Raw genomic sequence first — 24938 nt, forward strand, 5'->3', positions numbered from 1 at the left:
AATCTACTGGATATGCGGAAAAAGAGTTTTTGTGAAACAGGCAGGCTGTGGAGCTCTTATAGCATGCTGGGAGAGGAGGAGGAGCGTATCAGAAAGAAGAAGATTGAGAACCCCTGATCTAAATGACATAACATGCACAAGAAAATATATGTTAGCAGAAGGAATGGCATTCTGATACAAACTGACAGAAGCCAGGATATTCAACGTCACATTTAACATATTATCCTAACTTTAATATTAATTTACCATCCTATCAGTGTATTTGCCCCCCCCACTAACTCCAATAAACTTATAATACAGCTGAATGACAAGCAACTCAATTTACGTACTAAAACAGCATGCATTTCACAACAGTCATTTCTAAAACTACTGCACTTTAATAAAGTATAAGAGGCAAGGTGACATTGAAAAAGGAAGTCTTTCATAAGACTGCTTTAAAATGTAAGCTTTCGTTGCCATACACATGATTAATCTCAACGAGTTCAGTAATATCTCAGTACATTTTTGAATGAATAGGTTTTATTAGGTATTCAGGCTATGCAAATACCATTGTCTCACAACATCATTCACATAATAAAGAGCTATGATATTCAACTCATCCATTAGGAAGTTAAAGTGTTCATTGCATAAAATGGGATTACTGTTTTTTCTTAAAACCAAAACTGCCATAATCAGAAGGAGAAAGCACCCAACACCTTCTGTATACAGTAAATTTGGGAGTCATTCAGCTGGTCTGCCCCCAGGAAGTCATTAATGTTTCACTGTTTAGTAAAGAGATAAGAAAGAAACCCCTCACAACTTCCATACTGGCAAAGAAAGAAAGGTGCTAGCCTCAGGTGGTACTCTTAGGACAGGAAAGGATCCCTGGGCCTCCAAATACATTAACAGCAGGGGTTCTCAAACGGGGGGGTCGGGACCCCTGAGGGGGTCATGAGGTTATTACATGGGAGGGTCATGAGCTGTCAGCCTTCACCCCAAACCCTGCTTCGCCTCCAGCATTTATAACGGTGTTAAATATAAAAAAAGGATTTTTAATGTATATTGGGGGGGGGGGTAGCACTCTGAGGGTTGCTATGTGAAAGGGGTCACCAGCACAAAAGTTTGAGAACCACTGATTAACAGGAAGGAGTTTCTATAATGGACGTATCCTGAGACAGGCCGCCCCCCCCCCCCCCAAATCCAGCCCTAGAAAAGGAGGTGGGAGAAAGATGTTCGTTTTCTAAAGGGGGGCGATTCCTAACCACTTTCAGTGGGAGGAGGTGCAGAAGAGATCCCCACAATATTAATTGTCCCAGAGGCCTGGAGGGAAAGGCTGTATGCCTCTGAAAAGGAGTAGGGGACAAAATCCAGCCCTGAGGAGATGGGAAGTGATTATAGCCAAGGGGAGCAGCACCTCCACCCCACACAATATCCAGTGGGTCCATGCCTTGGAAAGGAGGCGGCCCTCCCAATATCCAACCCTGGCACCGATGGGGTCTACGGTCGGGGAGAAGACCCCCTCCCCCACATCCAGCTCCAAGGGAGGGGAAGGTCCCTGCCTGGGGCGCCCCCCATGACCAGCCCTGAGGGGAGGGGGAAAGACTCCGCAGAACAAGCCGAGCTCCCTTCAGGCAGCGGGCAGGCCCATGCCCCTCACGGCTCCGACTGCTCCTCCCCCCTGCGAGCCGGGCCGCGCCGCAGAGAGAAGGGGGATGGGAAGGTCCGGTGCGGGGACGGGGGGATAGAGAAACCGTGGAGGAGGAGAGGAAATAGAAAGTTCTCACCTGAGTCCGGCAACCCGTCCGCAAACAACACGCGGCAAGAACAAGATGGCGGCCACGCCAAGCAGGGAAAGAGACGAGAGGGGCACAGAGAAAGGAGGCCGCGGACCACGGGACCCTAGGCCCCGCCCACTCACATCCGATTGGAAGGGACACCGATTTATTTGCATATCATGGAAAGTTGGAGGTAGCTCCCTCTTCTTCCCTTTCGCTTTGCGCGCCCGCTCTGCAGGGGGGAAACTACAAGTCCCAGCATGCAATGCACGTACAGAGATTCTAGAACCAGGTCGAGGTAGTGCATTCTGGGAGCTGTAGGAGGAGACGGGGTGGAGCTTATGCGGGGCTCTGCCTTAGGGCCATGGAGTGTAGTCTATTACGGACTATTCTCGTGTAGGGTGGAGGAGGGTCTTGGTCTATTTCTGCAGTGCAGTAGGCAAGGAAATTGCTTTCTCTTAGGTCCTAGGTTTGTTTGGTTTGGGGGGTTTTTTTGCAAAAAAAAAAAAAAAAAAAAAAAAAGACGTGGTGTTTGCAAAATGGGACAGTACAAGTGAGATCAGGGTTGCAAACCGATGTAGTTTGTCCCAAGAAGATTCCAGTCGCCAATTGACTAGAGTTAGCAGCCTGATGGGCTAGTTCTCAGGATTCCAGGTTTTAGAGGCTGGCTGGTCAGGACTTGTACAGTAAGGCAGACTTTAAGAAGCAGGTTTTTTAAATGTGATAGCTCTGGGAAAATCCCGCAGATTCCAATTTGTAAATCATATAAATCAAGATCTGCGATAATCCATCTTTTACTTTCTCCGCTTGCAGACAGCTACGCATTAATGTATCGAACCCCGAAGATTGTTCCACTTTGAGCATAGTGATATATAAGCTCCACCTTTTTGGTACAGAATAAAATAACACTGAAATCCATCCCTCGCTAGCAGGTGCTGAAGAGCAACCAATCAATTTCGACCAACTCTCTGTCAATTCTACAAGACGTATGTAGACTGGGTTAGTTAAACATTAAATCATTCTGGTAACAATTACAGTTTTAGCCAAAATCTGAACTTGAGCAATATTACTACTCATGAGGGGCTGGCGGCACAACTAGTTTGCATGTGTGAATTGGATGAGCTCCCCCTTTCAAATCTATATGAAATTACTATTTAAATGTCCCCCGGCAATTTCTCTTGTCGGAAAGTGGCCAGTTTGGAAACAACTATGCAGAGCTGTAACTATAGATCAGAAATAATTTTGTCAAGTCTCTCATTTAGATTTTGGGCGATCTGTTCCTTCTATTATTAACCTGACACAGGACTCTGAAGCGCCACCCACATCCGCCCAAAATCACTTCCTGGGTTAAAAAAAAAACTCACACACATACCCCCCAAACTCCCAAGCTTATCTGATCTGATCTTGCTGACTGTGGCTATCGAGACGTATTCATTGTGCTGCCGAGGATCCAAGCAGACACCATGAAGATTCAGTTAGCAGCAGCACTCTCCAGTCTATTTCTTTGCCTGATTTTCCTGGTGCTTACCACATCCTCTGCTGGAGAAGGGCTTGGAAAGGGTTAGGCATCTCTTTTCTTTTTGTTTGTATTTCAACTTTTATGATTGCTATAAATAACTAAATAAATCTCTAATCAGGAGGATCCCTTCCCCCACCCCAGAAATGTATTTAATATTTGCAATAATGCATTCAAATAGTAATTTTGATTATTTAGGTAAATTTCATCGGTAGGGGGGGTAAGGACTAAGTGCTTTAGTGGTAGAACTGAGTCTGAAACATACAAGATATTATGGTGCCAGGCCATATATTAATTATGAACAATTGCAGTGCAGCCCTGATACAGTAGGAAATGCGTTAATATTGTGGGAGTGGAGAAGAGGGGGCTTGGCAGGTTTATTCTTTTTCAAAACTGCCAATTGCTGGCTGTAGCAGACCTGCCAAGTCTCATTCTCTTTTAGAAGATTTGTTCATTCTGAGTTGGTTTTAAGGCAGTTTTTAAAATTTCTTTGGTGTTGAAGGATTTTGCAAAGGGTCTTTCAAAGAAATCTCAATTAAAATTTTAATTTCTCCTTCAGATTGTCCCATTTTGACATCCCTACAACTATGCAATGTAAGCACATTGGGGTATGGCTAGGAAATAGGTGATCAAGTGGGTATTTTATGTTTTTTCCTATAGTTTTTAGCTCTCTCTACTGTTCAAATTCCAGGAAGCTGTACTTCCACTACAATCCCCTCTCTTGTCACTTGTTCTGACTCAATCCCTTCTAGCCATATTATCTTACTTTTTACATTACTTACTGATTTCAGCTTTTCTTAATAAACCTGTAGTTGTTCGACCATCCTGTACTGTACCATGATTTGGATTTATCTTTCCCCAGCTCTGTTCAGTCCACCTTACTTTACTTCCCTATCTTTGTTCTGAAGTCTGGAATATGAGGAGCAGGTTCAGTCAGTGCATCAATGTTCTTGACTATGTTCTTCAGTGACAGGGAAGAAGTGTCTTTAGTATTACTAGTTATCTTTTTTGATAGTTGAATTTAAACTCCATAGGTCCCTATTTTTAAAAATAAGGTTATTTCATAAGCTGTTGAGTGTTGCATTTTGTTAGTAACAGAATTCCATTCACCATGGAAAGGTTCTTAATTTTGTTGATAATAAAACTATTAATATTAGTCAGGTCATGGGAGGGAGGGAGGGAGGGAAGACTGTGATGATTTTATTGTTAATGAATGTAGTCATCCTTGCTTACTAGAAAAAACTGTGATCTAATGTGTATTTAAATATCCTTGATTACAAGAAATAACGCTCCTCCTCCTCCCCTTGCATATTTTATGTAAGGTTCCCTTACACCATACAGTCTTGTCCCCATTAACATCAGAGACATCTGCCTATTTACAGCCTGATTCGGCAAAATGCTTAAGCAAGCATATGCTTAAGCAAGCATATACTTAAGTCACATTGAACTAGATTTAAGCATGTACTAAAAGTAAAACACATACTTAAATACTTTTGCAGAAAAGGGACTTTAACAGATAATAGAATTTAGTCCTATACAGAAATATATTGTAGCAGTATGGTTAAATTTTTAATATATGGCAAAGATGCCTGCAGGCCTGGATAGGCACACTTATGTACTGATTAACACTAAATAGAAAAATAGCATAGTGATAGGTGAAAGCCATGCTGTTGTATGGGTGTAATTCATAATGTGTGAAAAAAGCAAAAAAAAATGTCTGAGAACTTCAACATTGGACAGTAACAGACTGTGAATCACAGTGGTGAATGAACCTGGTGATATTCTATACAAAAAGAGCTCTCAGCTCTGTTTGTAGCTGTTTCCATCGCTTCACACTAACTCAACAGACATTCTAAACTTCAGAGTGACACAGAGACAAACCTACTATCGTATTCGATGGATAATGCTGATAGATGCCAGCTCTATCATCAGATAGCAGATCTTGGTGCCATTCTGCATCCTCTCCTTGTTTTCAGTTCAGGATACGCAGCTTGGATTGCATGTCTGTTAATTACAGAATTGGTGGGACTTCTTGTATGAATAAGGGCATGCAGAACTGAGCCCCCATGTTCTTTAATAATTGACTAAAAGGTATGAATATTGGAATTTTCCCCAATCTTCTTAGACATTGCATATTATGAAAGAGGATTATGAAAATTAATTTTACCCAAAAAATCCAATATTCACAGATGAAATTTGATGATTCCTGGGCATATCCAGGGGTGTGAGGCACCTTGGTATTGCTCGTCCTTAGTATGAGGAAATCTTGCCTGTGCGTCAGCTCCCTGACTACCCCAGCCTCTGGCAGTGCTACCCTCCAGGGCTCTGCAGACCTTGCTTTCTCTCTGCAGGTTAGCAATAGGCACACCCATCTCCCAAGTCCTCTGAACACTCTCTGTAAGATCCAGCTGCTTATTCACTGAACACTTAGAATTACTAGGCCTACTGTTTCCAAAGGAACAATACCCCACATTTTACTAGTTATACCTTAGAACACAGCTCTGCTGAACACACAGCACTTAGATATATGTATAGTGAAAACACAAGTAAGTTTATTATCCAAGAACAGAGATTCAAGAGCAGGGCCAGCTCCAGCGTTTTTGCCGCCCCAAGCAGCAAAAAGAAAGAAAGAAAAAAAAGAAAGAAAAAGAAAAAAAAAGCTGCAATTGCAATCTGCAGCTCTACCACCATTGCTTCAGTCTTTCGCGGCAATTCAGCAGCTGGTCCTTTGCTCCGAGAGGGACTGAGGGACCCGCCGCCCAAGACCCAGACGTGCCGCCCCTCACCATTGGCCGCCCCAAGCAGCTGCTTGCTGGGCTGGTGCCTGGAGCAGGGCCCTGTTCAAGTGATAGTGAGTATGAATATTGAAAACAAATGGTTACATATTAAAAACATTCTTGCTAAAAGAAGGGAAATAAAACTAGTTGATCGTGTCCTTAAGTGTCAGAAAATATATTTATCTGTCATTTGACATCTTAAATCATGCTACTTTTATAAACCTTTCCCTTTTCCAGGTTTTGGAGATCACATTCATTGGAGGACACTAGAAGATGGGAAGAAAGAGGCAGCAGCCAGGTATGTTATACAATTTAAATTAACAGAGTGGCTTTACATTAAAAAGAGAAAAAAGATTCTGCATTGATCCTATATTTAATCAGACTAGTTATGTGTAAATATATCCAGGTGGTATAGGAGAACCTACAGACCCAGATAATACATCAGAGAGAAAGCATTTTACATTTGTTAATGATAAACTCTGATCCTGCAATCAGATCTTCCAAGTAGATAGATCCTTGAGGCCGTGTAGATCTTCATAAATTTACATAGGTCTACCCAAAATCCAGTTGCTTGGATTGTGGCTGTATTGCATCATTGAGCTGAACAGAAGATTATCATGCTTTTTGACAACCTATTACAATATAGAAAGAGACATAGGCCCCAGTCCTGCAAACATTTAAACAAGTGCTTAACTTTATGTACATGAATATTTTGTTTGGAGCTCAACAAGACTACTTGCCATTGCATGCATAAATGTTTGCAGGACTGAGGCCATAGAGTTAATTGAAAGGATTATTTTACTATCATCCGTGACACCAATCTGGAAGTGTAAAATATTTTCTTATTTAAAAAAATATAAAATTACAGCCTACCTTTTTGTGAAAGATATAGCTAGAATTTGAATTTTGCGTTCAAACTGATCCATCTGTTTTTTCCCCACTCACATTATGAGAATGTGTAGTGAGGACATAAAATTAACACAGTAGGTGCAGTTAGAGAAATCTAAGGTGGCAGTTAACTGTATGTAATGGCATCCATGTGATATGCCTTCCCAAAAACCATGCTACTGCAGTATTTGTGGTAATTACTGCACTATTGTTTTTCCATAGAAAAGTAATATGTGATCTTACGCAGTCCGCCTTACATTTAGCGAGACAAGCCATTGGGTGGGAGGTTGTCAAGCATTGGCAGTGAGCTGTCTCTTCCTTAGTCTTGGCTAATGCAGTGAATGATCAGTCAGTGAATTTCAAAGCCTCATCTTCCATTGCTGGAAGGGCAGACCCAGGTGACATCTCTATCCAGATTCTGTAGTATCTTCCAGGTTTCAGAGTAGCAGCTATGTTAGTCTGTATCCACAAAAAGAACAGGAGTACTTGTGGCACCTGAGAGACTAACAAATTTATTTGAGCATAAGCTTTCATGGGCTACAGCCCTGTTCATCAGATGAAGTGGGACTTATGCTCAAATAAATTTTAGTCTCTCAGGTGCCACAAGTACTCCTGTTCTTTTTGTAGTATCTGAGTGTCTGTGAGTGGCAAAGCTTGTATGGGACCAAGGAGTGCATAGGTGAGACAAAATCTTGTGTGTAGGTGAGACAAAACCTTTGTGTGTGTGCGTGTGATGGGGTGGCTGAGTGTCATGCCCTGCCTTGGCACTGTGAGGTGGCTATGTGCTATGGAGAAGCTGTGTACAATGGTCTGGGGTGATGCTTTCTGGGGTGTCAGTGCCGGGGGGTGGCTGGTTGCCATGGCCTGGGGTGATGCCCTGTGGCATGGCAGTGCCAAGGGGTGGCTGGTTGCCCTGGCATGGGGTGTGCCCAGTGGGGTGCTAATGCCATGGGGTGGCTGGTTGCGATGGCATGGGGCACGTCCGGTGGGGTGGTAATGCCATGGGGTGGCTGGTTGCGATGGCATGGGGCCATGCCTGGTGGGGTATCAGTGCTGTGGGGTGGTTGGTTGCCATGGCCTGGGGTTATGCCCTGTGGAGTGGCTGGTTGCCATGCCATGGGGCAATGGCAGTGCCATGGGGCGGCTGGTTGCGTTGGCATGGGGTGATGCCCGGTGGGGTCGCAGTGCCGTGGGGAGACTGGTTGCCATGGCATAGGGCGCGCCTGGTGGGGTGGCAGTGCCGTGGGGTGACTGGTTGCCATGGCATGGGGCGCGCCTGGTGGGGTGGCAGTGCCGTGGGGTGGCTGGTTGCCATGGCATGGGGCGTGCCCGGTGGAGTGCAAGTGCCGTGGGGTGACTGGTTGCCATGGCATGGGGCGATGCCCGGTGGGGTGGCAGTGCCGTGGGGTGACTGGTTGCCATGGCATGGGGCGCGCCCGGTGGGGTGGCAGTGCCGTGGGGTGACTGGTTGCCATGGCATGGGGCATGCCCGGTGGGGTGGCAGTGCCGTGGGGTGACTGGTTGCCATGGCATGGGGCGGCGCCCGGTGGGGTGGCAGTGCCGTGGGGTGACTGGTTGCCATGGCATGGGGCGATGCCCGGTGGGGTGGCAGTGCCGTGGGGTGACTGGTTGCCATGGCATGGGGCGATGCCCGGTGGGGTGGCAGTGCCGTGGGGTGGCTGGTTGCCATGGCATGGGGCGATGCCCGGTGGGGTGGCAGTGCCGTGGGGTGGCTGGTTGCCATGGCATGGGGCGATGCCCGGTGGGGTGGCACTGCCGTGGGGTGACTGGTTGCCATGGCATGGGGTGCGCCCGGAGGGGTGGCAGTGCCGTGGGGTGACTGGTTGCCATGGCATGGGGCGATGCCCGGTGGGGTGGCACTGCCGTGGGGTGGCTGGTTGCCATGGCATGGGGCGATGCCCGGTGGGGTGGCAGTGCCATGGGGTGACTGGTTGCCATGGCATGGGGTGCGCCCGGAGGGGTGGCAGTGCCGTGGGGTGACTGGTTGCCATGGCATGGGGCGATGCCCGGTGGGGTGGCAGTGCCGTGGGGTGACTGGTTGCCATGGCATGGGGCGATGCCCGGTGGGGTGGCAGTGCCGTGGGGTGGCTGGTTGCCATGGCATGGGGCGATGCCCAGTGGGGTGGCAGTGCCGTGGGTTGACTGGTTGCCATGCCATGGGGCAATGGCAGTGCCATGGGGTGGCTGGTTGCCATGGCATGGGGTGTGCCCGGTGGTGTGGCAGTGCCGTGGGGTGACTGGTTGCCATGGCATGGGGCGATGCCCGGTGGGGTGGCAGTGCTGTGGGGTGGCTGGTTGCCATGGCATGGGGCGTGCCCGGTGGGGTGGCAGTGCCGTGGGGTGACTGGTTGCCATGGCATGGGGCAATGGCAGTGCCGTGGGGTGACTGGTTGCCATGGCATGGGGCGATGCCCGGTGGGGTGGCAGTGCCGTGGGGTGACTGGTTGCCATGCCATGGGGCAATGGCAGTGCCGTGGGGTGACTGGTTGCCAAGGCATGGGATGCGGTTCCCTCCCCCCCAGCCCTCCCCCCCCTACATAGGGGCGTTAGAGCCTGACATCGTCTCATGCTTAGGGCCAATCCCTCTTGTTGCCCTGGGGCCGGGAATGACGTTGCTTGACCTCCGCGGATGTGCTTGGGATGGACTTCCGGGTTATAATGGCGGCGTCCCTGGCCGTGGCAGGAAGATGCCGCTTGTGGTGTTGTGCGGGCTGGCGGGCAGCGGGAAGAGCCGCCGGGCCGAGGAGCTGCGGGGGGCGCTGAGCGAGGAGGAGCGGCCGGTGCACGTGGTGGCGGAGGCGGTGGGGGGCCGCGCGGCGTTGCGCGCCGAGGTGGAGCGGCGGCTGAGCCGGCGGGACGTGGTGATCGTCGACGCGGGGAACGAGCTGAAGAGCTTCCGCTACGAGCTCTACTGCGTGACCAAGCATGCGGGCACGCCGCATTGCCTGCTGCACTGCGCGGGGGGCGCCCCGCACCCGTCCGCGGGCCCCTTCGAGACCCCGGACTCGCGGAACCGCTGGGACCGGCCCCTCTTCACCGTGCACGGGCAGGAGCCGCTGCCGCTGGCGGAGATCCGCGCCGCCCTCTTCGAGAGCAGGCCGCCCCCGCCCAACCAGTCCACCCGCTCGCAGCCCCTGCAGTCCGCCGGCTTCCTCCACCAGCTGGACCGGGTCACCCAGGAAGTGCTGGCTGCCGTGCTGGCTGCCCAGAGGAGCGGGGCCCAGCCTGGGGAGCTGATCCAGGTGTCTGGGGCCAGCGAAGGGCTGGTGCTGAACCGGCCCCTGGGTATGGCTGAGCTGAGTCGGCTCCGTAGGCAGTTCATCAGCTACACCAAAATGCACCCCAGTGAGGAGAACCTGCCCCAGCTGGCCAACATGTTCCTGCAGTACCTGAGCCGCAGTATCCAGTGACCCCTGTAGTCTCCCCAGTCCAGCGTCTGCACAGGAGGGCTGGCTAATGGGGTCCAGTCACTGAGAGCCTCCAGACACCCCAAAATAAGAGTCTCTGCCAACAGGAAGTTGGCTTTTCCTAGTCATTGTTCTCCAGTGCCTGGACCAGGAATCTGTGCTGATAGGAGGAGGGCCCTGCATTACCCATCATCAGAGTAAGAGTATCCAGCCAGAGTGGGTGTGGGGAACCAGCTGTGGTGGTCCATGATATCTGCTAACAGGAGTTGTGGGTGTGCACGCGCACCACTTCCCCCCCAGTAGCAGCCTCAGCATCTGAGTAGGAAAGCCTGGCAAAGGCAGCTAGCCATCAGGTCCTCAGGCATCCAAAAAGTCTACTAATGGGGGCTATGGAGAGCCAAACCCCACTAACTATATGGTCTCTGCAGTGTCCGAAGAAGAATGCTACAGGGGAGCCGAGCTCTCATGCTGCTGCAACATCTTGAGAAAGAACAATCTTTCGTCTGAGTTTTTTCTAAATAAGGCAAGGATAAGATGTATACATCAAACTGTACAAAGGAGGCCTTGCTGCTCTTGGATTGGGACTTACAGCCTTTTTAAAAACTGCTGGTGTTTTCAAAAGTTTGTCTGAACCCAGGAAATTAATCTTCAAAATTTGGACAGTGGAAACTTGCGTACTTAGTGTACTCAAATGTCTGTTTCTTTTTTTGAAATCCTGTGCCTAGGATGGAATGAAATATTTAATTTACTTTCAAAACAATTATTTCAGCAACTTTGTGGCTTCTTTTCCAAAGTCATTAGTAGATCCTGGGCTAAATGCACTAATTGTTCAGTTAACAGTAGGTGTTCTCACAATGAGGATGATCTGAATTGTACTTCGTTATTACGATATCTGCTCTGATTGCATACAGCCCTTGGAACTCTTTTTATGTGCCTTAACTAAGAGATTATATGGCAAGTTAGCATATGGCAAGTGGGGTGTAAATCTACATTCTGTACCGTGCTTCCCAGTAACTACATGCACCTCTTACTGTGCACTAAAATTTCCCTAGTGCTCTGTGAACAGTAGTAGGTCAAAGCACACTAGGTAATTTTTAGTGAGCAGCAGCATGGGCCACACAGTTAGTGAATGATATACTAGAGTGCTGTAGATTTACACCCCAGCTTGCCATGCACTAATTCCTGTTTATAGACATCCCTGCTTCCTACCTCAGCTTTGGATCCTGTCCTTCTATTTAACTCTAATCTTAGTATGAACCCTCTCCCTGCATATGCATACCTGCTTCTCTTTGCCTTTTGAGGAAGGCTTCCCTCCCTATTAAACATTCATTTCTTTGTCTGGAATGATGGGATAAAGTGGAGGGGTCACTTCAGTGAGTATAAAAGTCCATACCCTCTGACTGCCTAATATCTACCAGTCACTACATGGATTTGTATATTGCGAGACAGAAAAATGACTATAGCTGCTATGTAAAGAGACCCCACTTTGCCTCCTTTGGGAAGTTAAATGGAAAAGAATAAAAGCTGGGAAATGTGTGGTCAAAAGTGGTAAAACATTTCTGAGACGTGATTTGCAGATAATTGTATTTTAGTAATGATAAACCCTTCAGTTTAAAATCTGTCTAGATAATCTTGCCCTTGATAGTAGAGTGTGATACTAGACCAGGTGCTGGCTGGCTGGACTGTGTTCTCTTATTAAATGGGAATCTTTGATACTGTTATAACTTCAGTATATCTTTTGGATAAATCTATCACCTTACTGCTGAAGAAAATTAAAGGGCAAAATCATGCTGAGCTACATGAAATAAATCCGTGGAGGTGTAACATTCTGTTTTCTCAACATCCCTTAGTATGTTTGATGTTCTAATATTATTTTGGGCAGGAAAATATGTGCTCATGTTCTGTGTATGCTACAGAGAAGCAGCGTCTATGCTGATAATATATTTCTGTGGTTAAAATTGAAATTGACCATACATGCTTCTCTGAGCACAATTTCCTCCCTTTCTTGGTACTCAGGACTATAATTGGTTATAACTGGAAGGGCTCTTCCATTCATACCTCTCATTCTTTTCTATAACTTTAGGTAATTCAATGCCATCATCCACTGCAATATTGAACAATATAATGTAAGGAACAATCTAGTTTCAATTGAATCAAGCATTAACTCTACCACCACTGCCCTCAGAAGACTTTTACTTTAAGCTTAATTGGCAAAAATCCCATGCCACACTCCTCTTAAAATCCTGGCTTCTTGCCTGCATCTATTGTGTGCTTTCTCTGGTGCCAGATTGCCTTCTGTGTTCTCCATGTATCAGCTGTCCCTGCAAAGATACTGCCACTTTTTACATGAGGGTATTTCTTGGCCCATATCCCTCTGGCTGCAGCAGCCCCTGGCCCTGTGAAAGGGTTAGGGATCTATCTTACTAAAGGTGTGTGGCCATTGTGATGTGGCTTTAAAAATCCTCCTGTTACATTTTTCCTTTTACATGCCACTCTCTTGTTAGAAAAAGACTGTAAGTTGCAAAGAGAGACTGTCAAGTCAAAAAAAAATCTTAGAGCTGTGAGGTGGGAAAAAAACCTTAATGTATCACCTCTCTGCTTATGCAGACTTGTTCTCTGCAGAATGTTTTGTCTTGTCTTCAAGTATCACAACTAATGGTGTGCACTACTTCCTTTTAAGAGATTATTTCCACAGCTTAATGTATCTAACTGATGAAGTTTTTTTCCCCCCTGATATTCAGATACATTTTCCTTTTCTTCATCATATTATTCCTAGTTATAATCTCACACTTTCTTGCTTAGTTTTTCTTGTATGCATACAAGTTCTGGCTAACCCTGTACAGCTGATTGACTTACATGACTTTTTTTTTTTTTAAATAGTTTTTATAATATTCCCCTGCAGTGTTAACAGGCCAAAGGTTATAGCAGGCCTGCACAACATACGGCCCGCAGGGGGATTCCAAATCCCCCGCACACGAGAAACACAGCGCCTGCGGGCAGCCCAGAGCCCTTTAAATCCCAGCTGCGGCCAGGATTGAAAGGGCTCTGAGCTGCCCGCAGCCAGGGGGAGCCCGGAGCCCTTTAAATCCCAGCAGCTGTTTTCTTTGGAGTAATGTGGCCCTCGCCACTTTACGAGTTGTGCAGGCCTGGGTTATAGCATTGTGCTGTTTGCATGAAAACCTGAAAGTGATTATAAATAAAAGTGAAACTCACTATACATATGAAAGTATATCATCCAAACAGAGATGCCTACAGCAAGTGAACAACATGAGTGAAATCTTAGCCCTGACTGAAGTAATGAGCAGTAAAGTCATCTTCTGAAATTCTTATTTTTAATGTAAGACGTCAAAAAATGCTATGTAAAATTTGTTTCAAAAATTTGACTCCATCTTAGTGACCCCCCTGTACATTTTTCCATAAAATTTTGTTTTCAAGAAAACAAAGGCAGTATTTACTTTTATTTTCACTAACCAGTGAACTTACCTCTATCAAAGCTGTTTGGACTACCATGATCCATATTTAATTAAAAACTTCATTCAGTGTAACTTCTTACTTTTTACCCAATCACAGTCTGTGTAAAATGACAGTTGTAGCAGCCCTTTCCTATGTTCTTCACAGCATGGTATGAAATATATGTAGCTAGAAATCTAGTTACTACACCAGGCATGTTCCCTCCCTCCCTAAGGCTAACACTTTCAGGTTCTGTCTGGAATGACTTCATATTCTTTCCTTCAAAACACCTTCAAAAAAAAAAACAACTTGGTGACTTAAAATGGAAGTCAAGGCTTAGCTGATATACAAATCTTGGGGGAAATATTGTTTGGCTTTGTATTTTCAAAAAAACAACGCAAATACCCCCGCACCCAGTTTATTGAAATAATCCATTCCAATCAAATCACATGTTGTTTATCAATTCTACCTGTAAGTCTGCCGTTTTCTGATCATGTGTTAAAATGTATTTCTGAATTAGCAGTATGTTAGACCAGGTCAATTTCATACTTCCTAAACTGAAGAAAATAAAGACATAAACCCTCAAAAGTCTACCTTAGAGATGGCGGCTTTCTAGCGCGGATGAATCTTGCTTTGTGGAAAGTGCTGTGTAACTCTGAGATGTTAGTGAAGAAGCAGGAGTCCTTTCTAGGACAAGATTTTAGAAGAACTTGTTTGCTTGGAGTTAATTTATGAACAGGTGGTATCTCTGTATACAGAATTAGTAGGACCTTTACTGAAATCCTGTGTCCACTCTTTGGAAAGGGTTCAGAAAAGACCTCCTAGAATGATTTGATGTCTGGAAAACCTTCCTGACAGGGAAAGACCTAAGAAACTCTATTTAGCTTATCCAAGAGAAGGTTAAGATGTGACTTGATCATTGTCTACAAGTACCTGCATGGGGAAGAGATTTCTCATAGACTCTAGGATTGGAAGGGACCTCGAGAGGTCATCGAGTCCAGTCCCCTGCCCTCATGGCAGGACCAAATACTGTCTAGACCATCCCTGATAGACATTTATCTAACCTACTCTTAAATATCTCCAGAGATGGAGATTCCACAACTTCCCTAGGCAATCTATTCCAGTGTTTAACTACCCTGACAGTTAGGAACTTTTTCCTAATGTCCAACCTAAATCTCCCTTGCTGCAGTTTAAGCCCATTGCTTCTTGTTCTATCATTGGAGGCTAAGGTGAACAAGTTTTCTCCCTCCTCCTGATGACACCCTTTTAGATACCTGAAAACTGCTATCATGTCCCCTCTCAGTCTTCTCTTTTCCAAACTAAACAAACCCAATTCCTTCAGCCTTCCTTCATAGGTCATGTTCTCAAGACCTTTAATCATTCTTGTTGTACATGACTAATATATCAGACAAAGGTATAAAAAGATCTAGTGATTTGAAACTGAAGCTACGCAAATTCAGACTAGAAATAAAGTGTAAATTTTAAACAGTTAAATAATTGAGTATTAGAACAACTTGTGTGGGGATGCAATGGGTTCTCAATTACTTGAAGTCTTTAAATGACTAAGATGCCTTTCTGAAAGATATACTATAGCTCAAATTGAAGTTAGGGGCTTCTGCTGATGCAGAAATTAGTGGGTGTGGCTCTCTGACTTGTGTTATGTAGGATGAAATAGACTAGATCATAATTATCCCTTCTGGCTTTAAAATCTACAGATATAGTAAAAAAAAGTTTACTTTTTCTTGGGAGTCTTGTTTAATAAGTATATATGAAGGAACTAGCAAATCAGTATTTTGACTCTTCAGAAAGATTCAGCAAAAACTTCTAGTAGTTGATTGTTTAAAATAGGAGTTCCTTCAATGTCCTTCATATGAGCCCACATCTGCAGCTCTCCACATTTCCTCCTCAAGTGAGCCCCAAGATACTTTTGGTGATTCCCAACGTGCTTCATCGAAAGGAATATGAAAATCAACACAAGGGTTTATGGAATGTTTCTGATAGAGGATTGTTGCTTCATCAGAAAGTCTAGAGCAGGGGTAGGCAACCTATGGCACGTGTGCTGAAGGTGGCATGCGAGCTGATTTTCAGCGGCACTCATACTGCCTGGGTCCTGGGCACCGGTCCGGGGGGGGCTCTGCATTTTAATTTAATTTTAAATGAAGCTTCTTAAACATTTTTAAAATCTTATTTACTTTATATACAACAATAGTTTAGTTATATATTATAGACTTATAGAAAGAGACCTTCTAAAAACATGAAAATATATTTCTGGCACGTGAAACTTTAAATAAGATTGAATAAATGAAGACTTGGCACACCACTTCTGAAAGGTTGCCAACTCCTGGTCTAGAGAAAGGGAATGGGAGTGGGCTCATGAAATTATCTTTTGAGAACCTTTTGCCAGAAGCTGAGACTGGACTACTTGATAATTATCCTGCTCTGTTCATTACCTCTGAAGCGTCTGGCACCAGCTGTTGTTGGAAGACAAGATACTGGGCTAGATGGACCATTAGTCTGACCCAATATGGCCGTTCTTATGTTCTTAACATTCTGTTACCATGACCTCATTTCTGTTATTGTAGATCATAGATTTTTAGTGCCTGACAGAGTGAATAGCTGCCATATAACTATACCAATAGCCCTCATTACCACTTAGAGAATGAGATTGTTCTGGTCTTCGACCATCAATCAGCTTATTCATTATTATTTTTTAACTGTTTCCAGGCTACAACCTGGAACTGTCGGACCACTATGCCCCCTTAACTCTCCTCCCTGGGCTGACTCTTACAATGCTGTTGTAGTGACAAGTAGCAAACCTCTTCAGGTGCTGTGATCACTCAGCCAACAACATGCAGAGACATACCCAGCTAAATTGTATGAAGCTCTCAAACCTACTCATGACCTATACAGAAAGGGAGACACCAGCTAATCCCTCAGGTCCCAAGTCTTGCACCCCAGACATGTACTGTCTTACACTGCTCGAGACCTTCTCTTGAACAATGCAAACTCATTAATTAGTTCACCATTTCGTCGAAGGATAGTGGATGTGCCCTAGCCTTTGTAATCTGAGCGGATTCTCCAGGCACTTCAAACAAATTCACTGGTAAGGATAAAACATTAAAATAAGTTTATTAACTACAAAAATAGATTTTAAGTGATTAGAAGTATCAGGCATAGCGATCAATGTTGCTTACATAAGAAAAGAAAATTACAGTCTAAATTCTACACTTTATTAGACTAAACAAGATTTGAATCAAGCAGTTTTTCTCACCCCACTGGATGTTCCAGGCCATTTGCAGTTATTAATACACAGGCTGAATTCTCTTCTCAGCCTGCCAATCTCCTCAGTTCAAAGCCTTTGTCTTCCAAACAATCTTCCAGATGTTGAATAGGGGGAGGAGAAAGGCCCAGTGGTGATGTCATTGACCCTCATTTATACTTTCTGTCCAGGTGCTAGAAAGATCCTTGCAGGGAAGTGGGGGTTAGCCCCCATTGTGTACGTGCCCTCTCTGAGGAGTCACTAGAAGAATGGATTCTTCTTAATGGGCCAGCAACACGTCTGACTGATCCTGATGTAAATCTGTTTTGTCTTGCATCTGATGAAGTGGGTTCTAGCCCATGAAAACTTATGCTCAAATAAATTTGTTAGTCTCTAAGGTGCCACAAAGATTCCTCATTGTGTTTGCTGATACAGGCTACCACTCTGAAACCTATCTTGTCAGTGTTAGCTGCTCCTTTGTTACCAGTGAACGGCTAGTTGTGGGTGTTTCCCAGACTCAATATATTTCAGAAATACGCGCACAGAGCAAAACTTCATGACTTCAGATACAATCGTAACACACACAATTCATCAGAATAGTAATGTTCAGCCAATCATAACTTCTCAAATGATACCCCACAAGGCATCTTTGTACAAAACATAATCATATTACAGTGTTGAATATGAGGGTTCCAGAATCCTATTTTGTGGCAGAGAGAGTCACAGTGGCATTTTATTGAATTATTTGGTGCTGATGTTTATAACTTGGGAAGACTTTAGCAAGAAAACAAAGCTTTGGGAGCACAATAGAATCAGTTTACATCTATGACCTTTTCCAGTAGCTAGGGCCTTTTTAAAAGTTTTAATTACTGAAAAATGCATTTCAGAGTTTCATTGAGGAATGCAGTCTTGTTAAGTGTCTTAGAATTGATGTCAGTTATGCTTTGTTTTTTTCTTAAGTGGTTTGCCTCTAATGATTATCATCCACAAGTCCTGGTGTGGAGCTTGCAAAGGTATGTGAATTTAATTCTAGAGCACTTTAAAATCCTTAATGGAAGGTTTCTTTGTACAAGTCAATTATTATTTACATTTGAAGCATAGTATGTGTTATATTTGCTTTTTGGTCAGATTCATATAATAGTGCACAAATAGAAATCTTCAATGCAATAAATTAATAGCTGTCCAAATCCATGCTATAAATTTGTTTGTTTGTTTTTTTAAAAAAACACACACCAAATGGGAGGTACCTTCCATTTCTATTGAAGGCCTAATCCTTGGTATGGAAAATTTATAAAAGTTTGAAAGAACAGTAAATCTGCATATTCCAAACTGGTCTTTCTCAGTGGATGGTTAGATTTTCATCTTGTTCAGTGATGTAATGGAACTGGCTAACCATAATTACATAGGTCTACAAATATAGGTGAGGTGGATTGGGTAGTTTAGGTGACTGATAATGGGCAGAGAGAGCTTTTTGCTTCTGTACGATTGGTTCAAAAATCACCCATATGACTATTTTTGGCCAGTATTATTAATCTGGCTGATCACTGAGGATTGGACTAGTTAGCTTTCACTCTGGGTTATGGGTTCAGTAATTTGAGACAAAGATTTGGTTACTTACTATTCAGTGATGAGCACCTAACCTCTAGAAGAAGTGATGGAGTGGTGATTTTGCTGTAGGTCTGAATGGTGTTGGGTTTTTTCTTACAGTTTTCTCTTCTCTCCCCCTCCCTTCTTTTTCTTCTTAGCTTTAAAGCCAAAGTTTGCTGAATCCAAGGAGATCTCTGAACTTGCCCATAATTTTATTATGGTAAACCTTGAGGTAGGCTTCCCTACAGTTCATGTCCATGCTACTATTTTGTAACTGAGCATTTGTCACTTATTTCTTATAATTATTTATTTCGCCTGACTCCATCCCTTCCTAACTAAATTCTTAGTATTATTGATTAGATACAAAGTATTGACTGATACAACTGACTGTTTAAAAAATAAAACCTTTACTGTATTATGTGGTTTTGTTCATGTAGCTGATTCTCTTCCATTTTATTTTTAACAATCTGTACATTGTACTATTCCCCAATAATAGGAAAGGAAATCGCTTTTCTATACACATTTATTACCTATAAAACATTCCAGGACCAAAATAGCGAGTCCATTTAATGTAAATTGGTGAAAATATTTGATTTAATTTTACAATTATCTTTACAACTGTTACTTGCTGGGTGACCTTTTTCCTTTGTTGACAAAAGTAGAGGATTTTGCAGTCATTTATCTTCTTTTCAAGCTGTTCATGTTAATTAAATCTACCATTTTATAACAGCCACTGGAAGAAAATAGTTTTAAAGTAAATGTTACATTTTGTTAGATCCCTTGCTTAGAAAGCAGAATGTTGTCTTACGTCAGTCTTGCACACCTAGGATGAAGAAGAGCCAAAGGATGAAGCTTTTAGCCCTGATGGTGGTTATATTCCCAGAATCCTTTTCATGGGTAAGGCATGCTCACTGTTGTTACAGCCTCTTATAGGACTACTTTGTCATCCTCACCACTTACACATTTTAATCACTTTCTCGTTTCACAGATCCCAGTGGGAAGGTCCATCCAGAGATTATAAATGAGAAAGGAAACCCAAGCTACAAGCATTTCTACATCAATGCTGATCAAGGTATGCGAGAATGAGCTCTAAATTTGAATTGAGTGGGAGTGCATTGCAGGTATGTCATAGGAATGGCAGCTAACGTACGCTTGGTTTTTGAGTGGAGGTAACCTGTAGTTTACAGCACAGCTGGAAGCTGTTACAAATAAGGCGAATGAATGGGGTTTTTTTGCATCTTGTGGGTGGATGGATAGACCTCTATTACAGAATCATGATGTAAAATAAAAGCTTTTCTGGTCATTTCAAATTCAGCCTGTGACTTCTGATGTAAATGTGGACACTTCTCCATTTGTGTACTTTCCCTTGTGTACTTACACAACTGTAAGAAGACAACCTCATTTAAGAAGAATTAATTGACCTTATGTTTTCTATCTCTTCAGTAAAGTATGTAAAAAGCCATTAGGACCAGGTGCTAGCTGTGAGCAATGTGGCCCTGTTATGTGTGATATAAGCTGGTTAATTAACAACGCTCTGTTCTCAAATCAAGAAATGTCTGATTGTGAATCTCTTGGGCCCTGTCTACGCTCTGGAAACTTTTTTCAAAAATATCTTGCCAGCCTAACTCTGTCAGTATCAGCAATCTTCAGAGCCCTAGTATAGACCAGATGCTGCTAGCATTTTAAGAACCATGTTATCTAACCATGTTAAGAGTGGGTCTAATTGACATTGATTACAGCTGTGCCAGTCTACATTATGACTCCCAAGACTGCTAACACCAGTGGAGATGATCTGGAGGGAGATTGTAGACATGGCCCTAAAATAATCAGTTGGGAAGGGTAGCTATTCTGTTCTTTGGAGGGTGATGAAGAGGAATAACAAGGGGAAAAAAAAAGACCTCTCTAAGGGCTTGCCAGACTTATAGTTCATCCCATAAGCATCATACTTGATCTTGAGGAAAACTAAGCCCTACTCATAGAATGCATTTAGCTCATGATGCAATTTACTGGTATATTGTAAACAGTCGTGGGCTGGTTGTCTTGGAGACTCAATCACAGCAGCAAGTAGAGCAATGCAGGCCTCTCCATGCTGGCCCACTTGTTTACCTCAACCCTGGAGAGGCCACCTGCCTATAAGAGAGTAGTTCAGGTTCACTGCTCAACCTTGCTGTTAAGTGATCCAACAAGGCCGAGAGCTGTGATAGTGTGTTTTTTACATGGTAAAACAGAGGGAATCTTTCTAATGATATTCTGAATTAAAAAACTCAATTCCTTTTAATTGTTCTGGTAGACATTTTTCTATGGTGCCTGAGAGAAGCAGGCATGAAACTGCCATTGAAGTAACAGGCCACAGGAGAATCACTTAGGAATGCTGATGGGGATAGATTCAGGAAAAGCTTTGCTCTGTTATATTAAAAGTGACCCATAAAAGAGAAAAATAGGTTTCTGTTGAATTTTGTGGCTGTGACTTTTAAAAAGAACAAAACAAAACAAAAAAACCACTCTCAGCCTTCATACAATATTATTTTTTATTTATCTTTTACCTTAGACATATGAGGAATGCAAAACTTGTCTTCCTTGGTAATACTGGAGAGGGTCTTAGAGATGCGGATTGTTAGGGGAGTGTTACACTTGGATATCTGTATTTAAAGTTCATCTCAGCAATTTAGGTTGTGAGCAAAAAAGTGGTTAAAAACAACTTCCCTCTCAAATTATCAGGTTTTATGTACCTGTTATCTGATGTCATAATCCTGCTAGTTCTTCCTTTGTCCATAGAGTCAGCCAACAAAAATAGGGTAGATGAGGCATGAACTTAAAAATGGTATGGGAAAGGGGGGGGTGGGAGATATTTAACGCTTCTTTATACATCATATAGAAGGCAAAAAGAGCATAACCCTAACTTTTTTCTTTTGCAGGCTACTTCCAAGGGGTTTATTCTATAAAATTGCACCATTGGTTGATAAAAATACTTTTCATTATACACTTCCTTACTTGTTCCATATCATATGTAGTAATGATCCAGCTGATATTCTGTATATTTAATTTGACAGTTGTCCAAGGAATGAAGGAAGCCCAAGAGAAGCTGACAGGAGATGCTTTCAAACAAAAACATCTTGGCGATGAATTATAATATATATATTGAACATTCCTTTTCCATCACCCTGAAGCTCTGAAAGGATAAATGATTTTTTTTTCTTTTAATCCATTAAACATACCAAGAAATGTAGCTGCACTGGAAGGACGTAATTCTCCTCTCAATATCTTGGAAGGTTAAACCCTATCTGATTTTTCACACACCTCCATCAAATACAGTGTTATCTTCTCCTCCCCGTCTAGTGTACACTTCAGTGCTTATTTACAGCTGATGGACATGCATACACAACCTCATCTTGAATGGATACATCAGTTCTGTCCACATAAACAATGACCACTTGTATCCAGAGGCCTAGATCTTAACCTCTTCTTAAGAGGAATGATTTTTACATTTTCAAATAGCCAACACTTGGTCTCCAATCAGTGCTTGCTCCCCTACGTTTGACTGACATGAAGTCATCCCTTTGATTTCAGTGAGGATACTCATGAGTAGGAGATGTGACTCAAGCCTGCTGTATTCGGAAAAGCCAAAAAAAATCAAACCAATAATTCTGCCATGAACGCTAACACAAATAGAGTTATTTTGATTAATATCTAGTAGCATGTGGAATAGTCACTCTGAACATTCTTTTTCTTGTAGGAACTCTTTGTGACTTGACTTTATTTGCATTCAGGTTGAAACTCCACTTATCTATTGTATGTTCATCTTTCAACTGTTTTATTAAGAGAAGATAGATTATATTGAAGCATTATGGGGTTCTCCCCCTTCTTTGAGGAATGTTTTTGGAGAATGTCTTGCCATCACATTGTACTGTATTTTTGTACTATGGTGAAAAATAAAAATGAAAACTTTTTAAGAATAAAGTGCGTGGTGAGGTTTTTTGGGGGGAATGGAGTAATTTTCCATTCTTTTTAGGAATTGGAGGACTTAAAAATATGTTTAAACTGTAGTAGTGCTGATGTTCAATGTCACAGATTAAAAAGACTTTCACTTTCTTATGAAAAATGACAATCACTGCTGCTTTTCAGTGGTTGGAACAGGCCTATTTTCTGTTTACAATAAGTCGGGAACAGAAAAGTACCAAGCGATTACCTATAGGAACTGGAAAGAAAATGATTTTTAATATATCCTAAAAATATATCACTTACCCATAAGAATGGCCATACTGGGTCAGACCAAAGGTCCATCTAGCTCAGTATCCTGTTTTCTGATGATGGCCAATTGCCAGGTTCCCTGAAGGAAACGAATAGAATAGATTATCATCAAGTGATCCATCCCATCGCTCATACCCAGCTTCTAGCAAACAGCACCTAGAGACACCATCCCTACCTATCCCGGCTAATATTCATTGATGGACCTATCCTCCATGAATTTATCTAGTTCCTTTTGGACCCTGTTGTAGTCTTGGCCTTCACAACATCCTCTGGCAAAGAGTTCCACAGGTTGACTGCATTGTGTAAAGAAAGACTTCCGTTTGTTTGTTTTAAACCTACTGCCTATTAATTTCATTAATTACCCTAGTTCTTGTGATATAAGGAGTAAATAACACTTCCTTATTTACTTTCTCCACGCCAGTCATGTTTTTATAGACCTCAATCATATCCAACTTTAGTCGTCTTTTTCTTTTTCCCAAGCTGAGAAGTCCCAGTTTTACTAATCTCTCCTCATATGGAAGTTGTTCTATACCCTTAATCATTTTTGCTGCCCTTTTCTGAACCTTTTCCAATTCCAATATATCTTTTCTGAGATGGGGCGACCACATCTGCACACAGCATTCAAGATGTGGGCATAGCATGAATTTATAGAGAGGCCATGTGATATTTTTGCTCTTATTATCTATCCCTTTCTTAATGATTCCCAGCATTCTGTTCACTTTTTTAACTGCTGCTGCACATTGAATGGATGTTTTCAGAGAACTATCCACAGTGGCTCCAATATCTCTTTCTTGAGTGGTAACAGTTAATTTAGATCCCATAATTTTGTGTGTATAGTTGGGATTATGTTTTCCAGTGTGCATTAATTCACATTTATCAACACTGAATTTCATCTGCCATTTTGTTGCCCAGTGTGACAAAGTGGAAATGTTCATAATGTGTTATGTAAATGCTGAGTGGGGAGTATTAACCTGGGAAGGTTGCAGAGGAGTTTGGGACTGCCTGCACTGGGGAAGGGAGCATACCTGAGCGTGTAACCTGAGAACCCAGGTGAGGGGTTGGAGGCCAGGTAACACCTCTTCCTGGGAAACTGGAAAAAGGACAAAGGTTGAGGGAGGAGCTGCGGGGAGGCTGAGTGAGAGGCTGAAGGGAGTTTCAGTTTTGAGTTGGCTGGGAAATGGAGAGGGGCACCCCGACGGGGCTTGGGCTTCCCAACAGGGCTGTGGCTTCTCTGGGGGCCCAGATGGACCTAACTAAAGGGGGTCTTCTTGTCTGTACTGGCAAGACTTGTTTTGGACTATGTTCCTGTCGTCTAAATAAACCTGTTTTACTGGCTGGCTGAAAGTGATGGTAAATCGCAGGAAGCCGGGGAGGGGTCCGGGCCTAGTCTCTGTGACACCCAGTCACTCAGTTTTGAGAGATCATTTTGTAGCTCTTCACTTGGAACTTAACTGTCTTGAGTAGTTATGTATCATCTGCAAATTTTGCCACTCCACTGTTTACCCCTTTTTCCAGATTCTTTATGAATATGTTGAATAGGACTGGTCCCAGTACAGACCCCTGGGGGAAAACACTATTTACTTCTTTCCATTCTAAAAACTGATAATTTATTCCTACCCTTTGTTTCCTATCTTTTAACCAGTTACTGATCCATAAGAGAGCCTTCCCTGTTATCCCATGACTGCTTATTTTGCTTCAGAGCCTTTGGTGAGTGCCTTGTCAAAGGCTTTCTGAAAATCTAAGTACACTATATCCACTGGATCCCCCTTGTCCACATGCTTGTTGACCTCCTCAAAGAGGCATGATTTCCCTTACAAAAACTATGTGGATTCTTCCCCAACAAATTATGTTCATCTGTGTGTGAGACAATTCTGTTCTTTACTATAGTTTAAACCAGTGTGCCCAGTACTGAAGTCAGGCCTGTAATTGCTGGGATCACCTCTGGAGTCCTTTTTAAAAATTGGCATCACATTAGCTATCCTCCAGTCATTTGATATAGAAGCTGATTTAAATGATAGGTTACAGACTACA

General features: G+C 43.3%; 3 protein-coding genes across 5 annotated transcripts in view; 2 read left to right on the top strand and 1 right to left on the bottom strand.

Annotated features, from left to right (window-relative positions):
• Positions 1-1855, bottom strand: part of BTF3L4 (basic transcription factor 3 like 4) — a 16687-nt gene extending 14832 nt beyond the window's left edge. Inside the window, exon 1 of the mRNA XM_050961688.1 lies at positions 1764-1855. The gene's annotated coding sequence lies outside the window, so the exon portion shown is untranslated. The remainder of the gene's footprint in view (positions 1-1763) is intronic.
• Positions 1809-22616, top strand: TXNDC12 (thioredoxin domain containing 12). Of its 3 annotated transcripts, none has more exons than XM_050961689.1 (7): positions 1809-1947; positions 6285-6345; positions 18033-18085; positions 18818-18891; positions 19487-19556; positions 19648-19731; positions 21710-22616. In XM_050961689.1, exons 1-7 carry the CDS (start codon positions 1809-1811, stop codon positions 21787-21789), a joined length of 561 nt encoding a protein of 186 aa, XP_050817646.1. In that variant the 3' UTR covers positions 21790-22616. The 3 variants fall into 3 exon arrangements, with proteins under 3 accessions (XP_050817646.1, XP_050817647.1, XP_050817648.1); XM_050961690.1 differs by lacking the exon at positions 1809-1947 and adding an exon at positions 3110-3314; XM_050961691.1 differs by lacking the exons at positions 1809-1947; positions 6285-6345 and adding an exon at positions 16654-16916.
• On the top strand, positions 9425-11135 carry KTI12 (KTI12 chromatin associated homolog). The gene has a single exon (XM_050961682.1). The coding sequence runs from the start codon at positions 9458-9460 to the stop codon at positions 10364-10366; it is 909 nt and encodes a 302-aa protein (XP_050817639.1). The 5' UTR covers positions 9425-9457; the 3' UTR covers positions 10367-11135.
• Positions 22617-24938: the final 2322 nt, after the last annotated feature.

This window comes from Gopherus flavomarginatus, chromosome 7 (assembly GCF_025201925.1).
Source record: "Gopherus flavomarginatus isolate rGopFla2 chromosome 7, rGopFla2.mat.asm, whole genome shotgun sequence".
NCBI lineage: Eukaryota > Metazoa > Chordata > Testudines > Testudinidae > Gopherus > Gopherus flavomarginatus.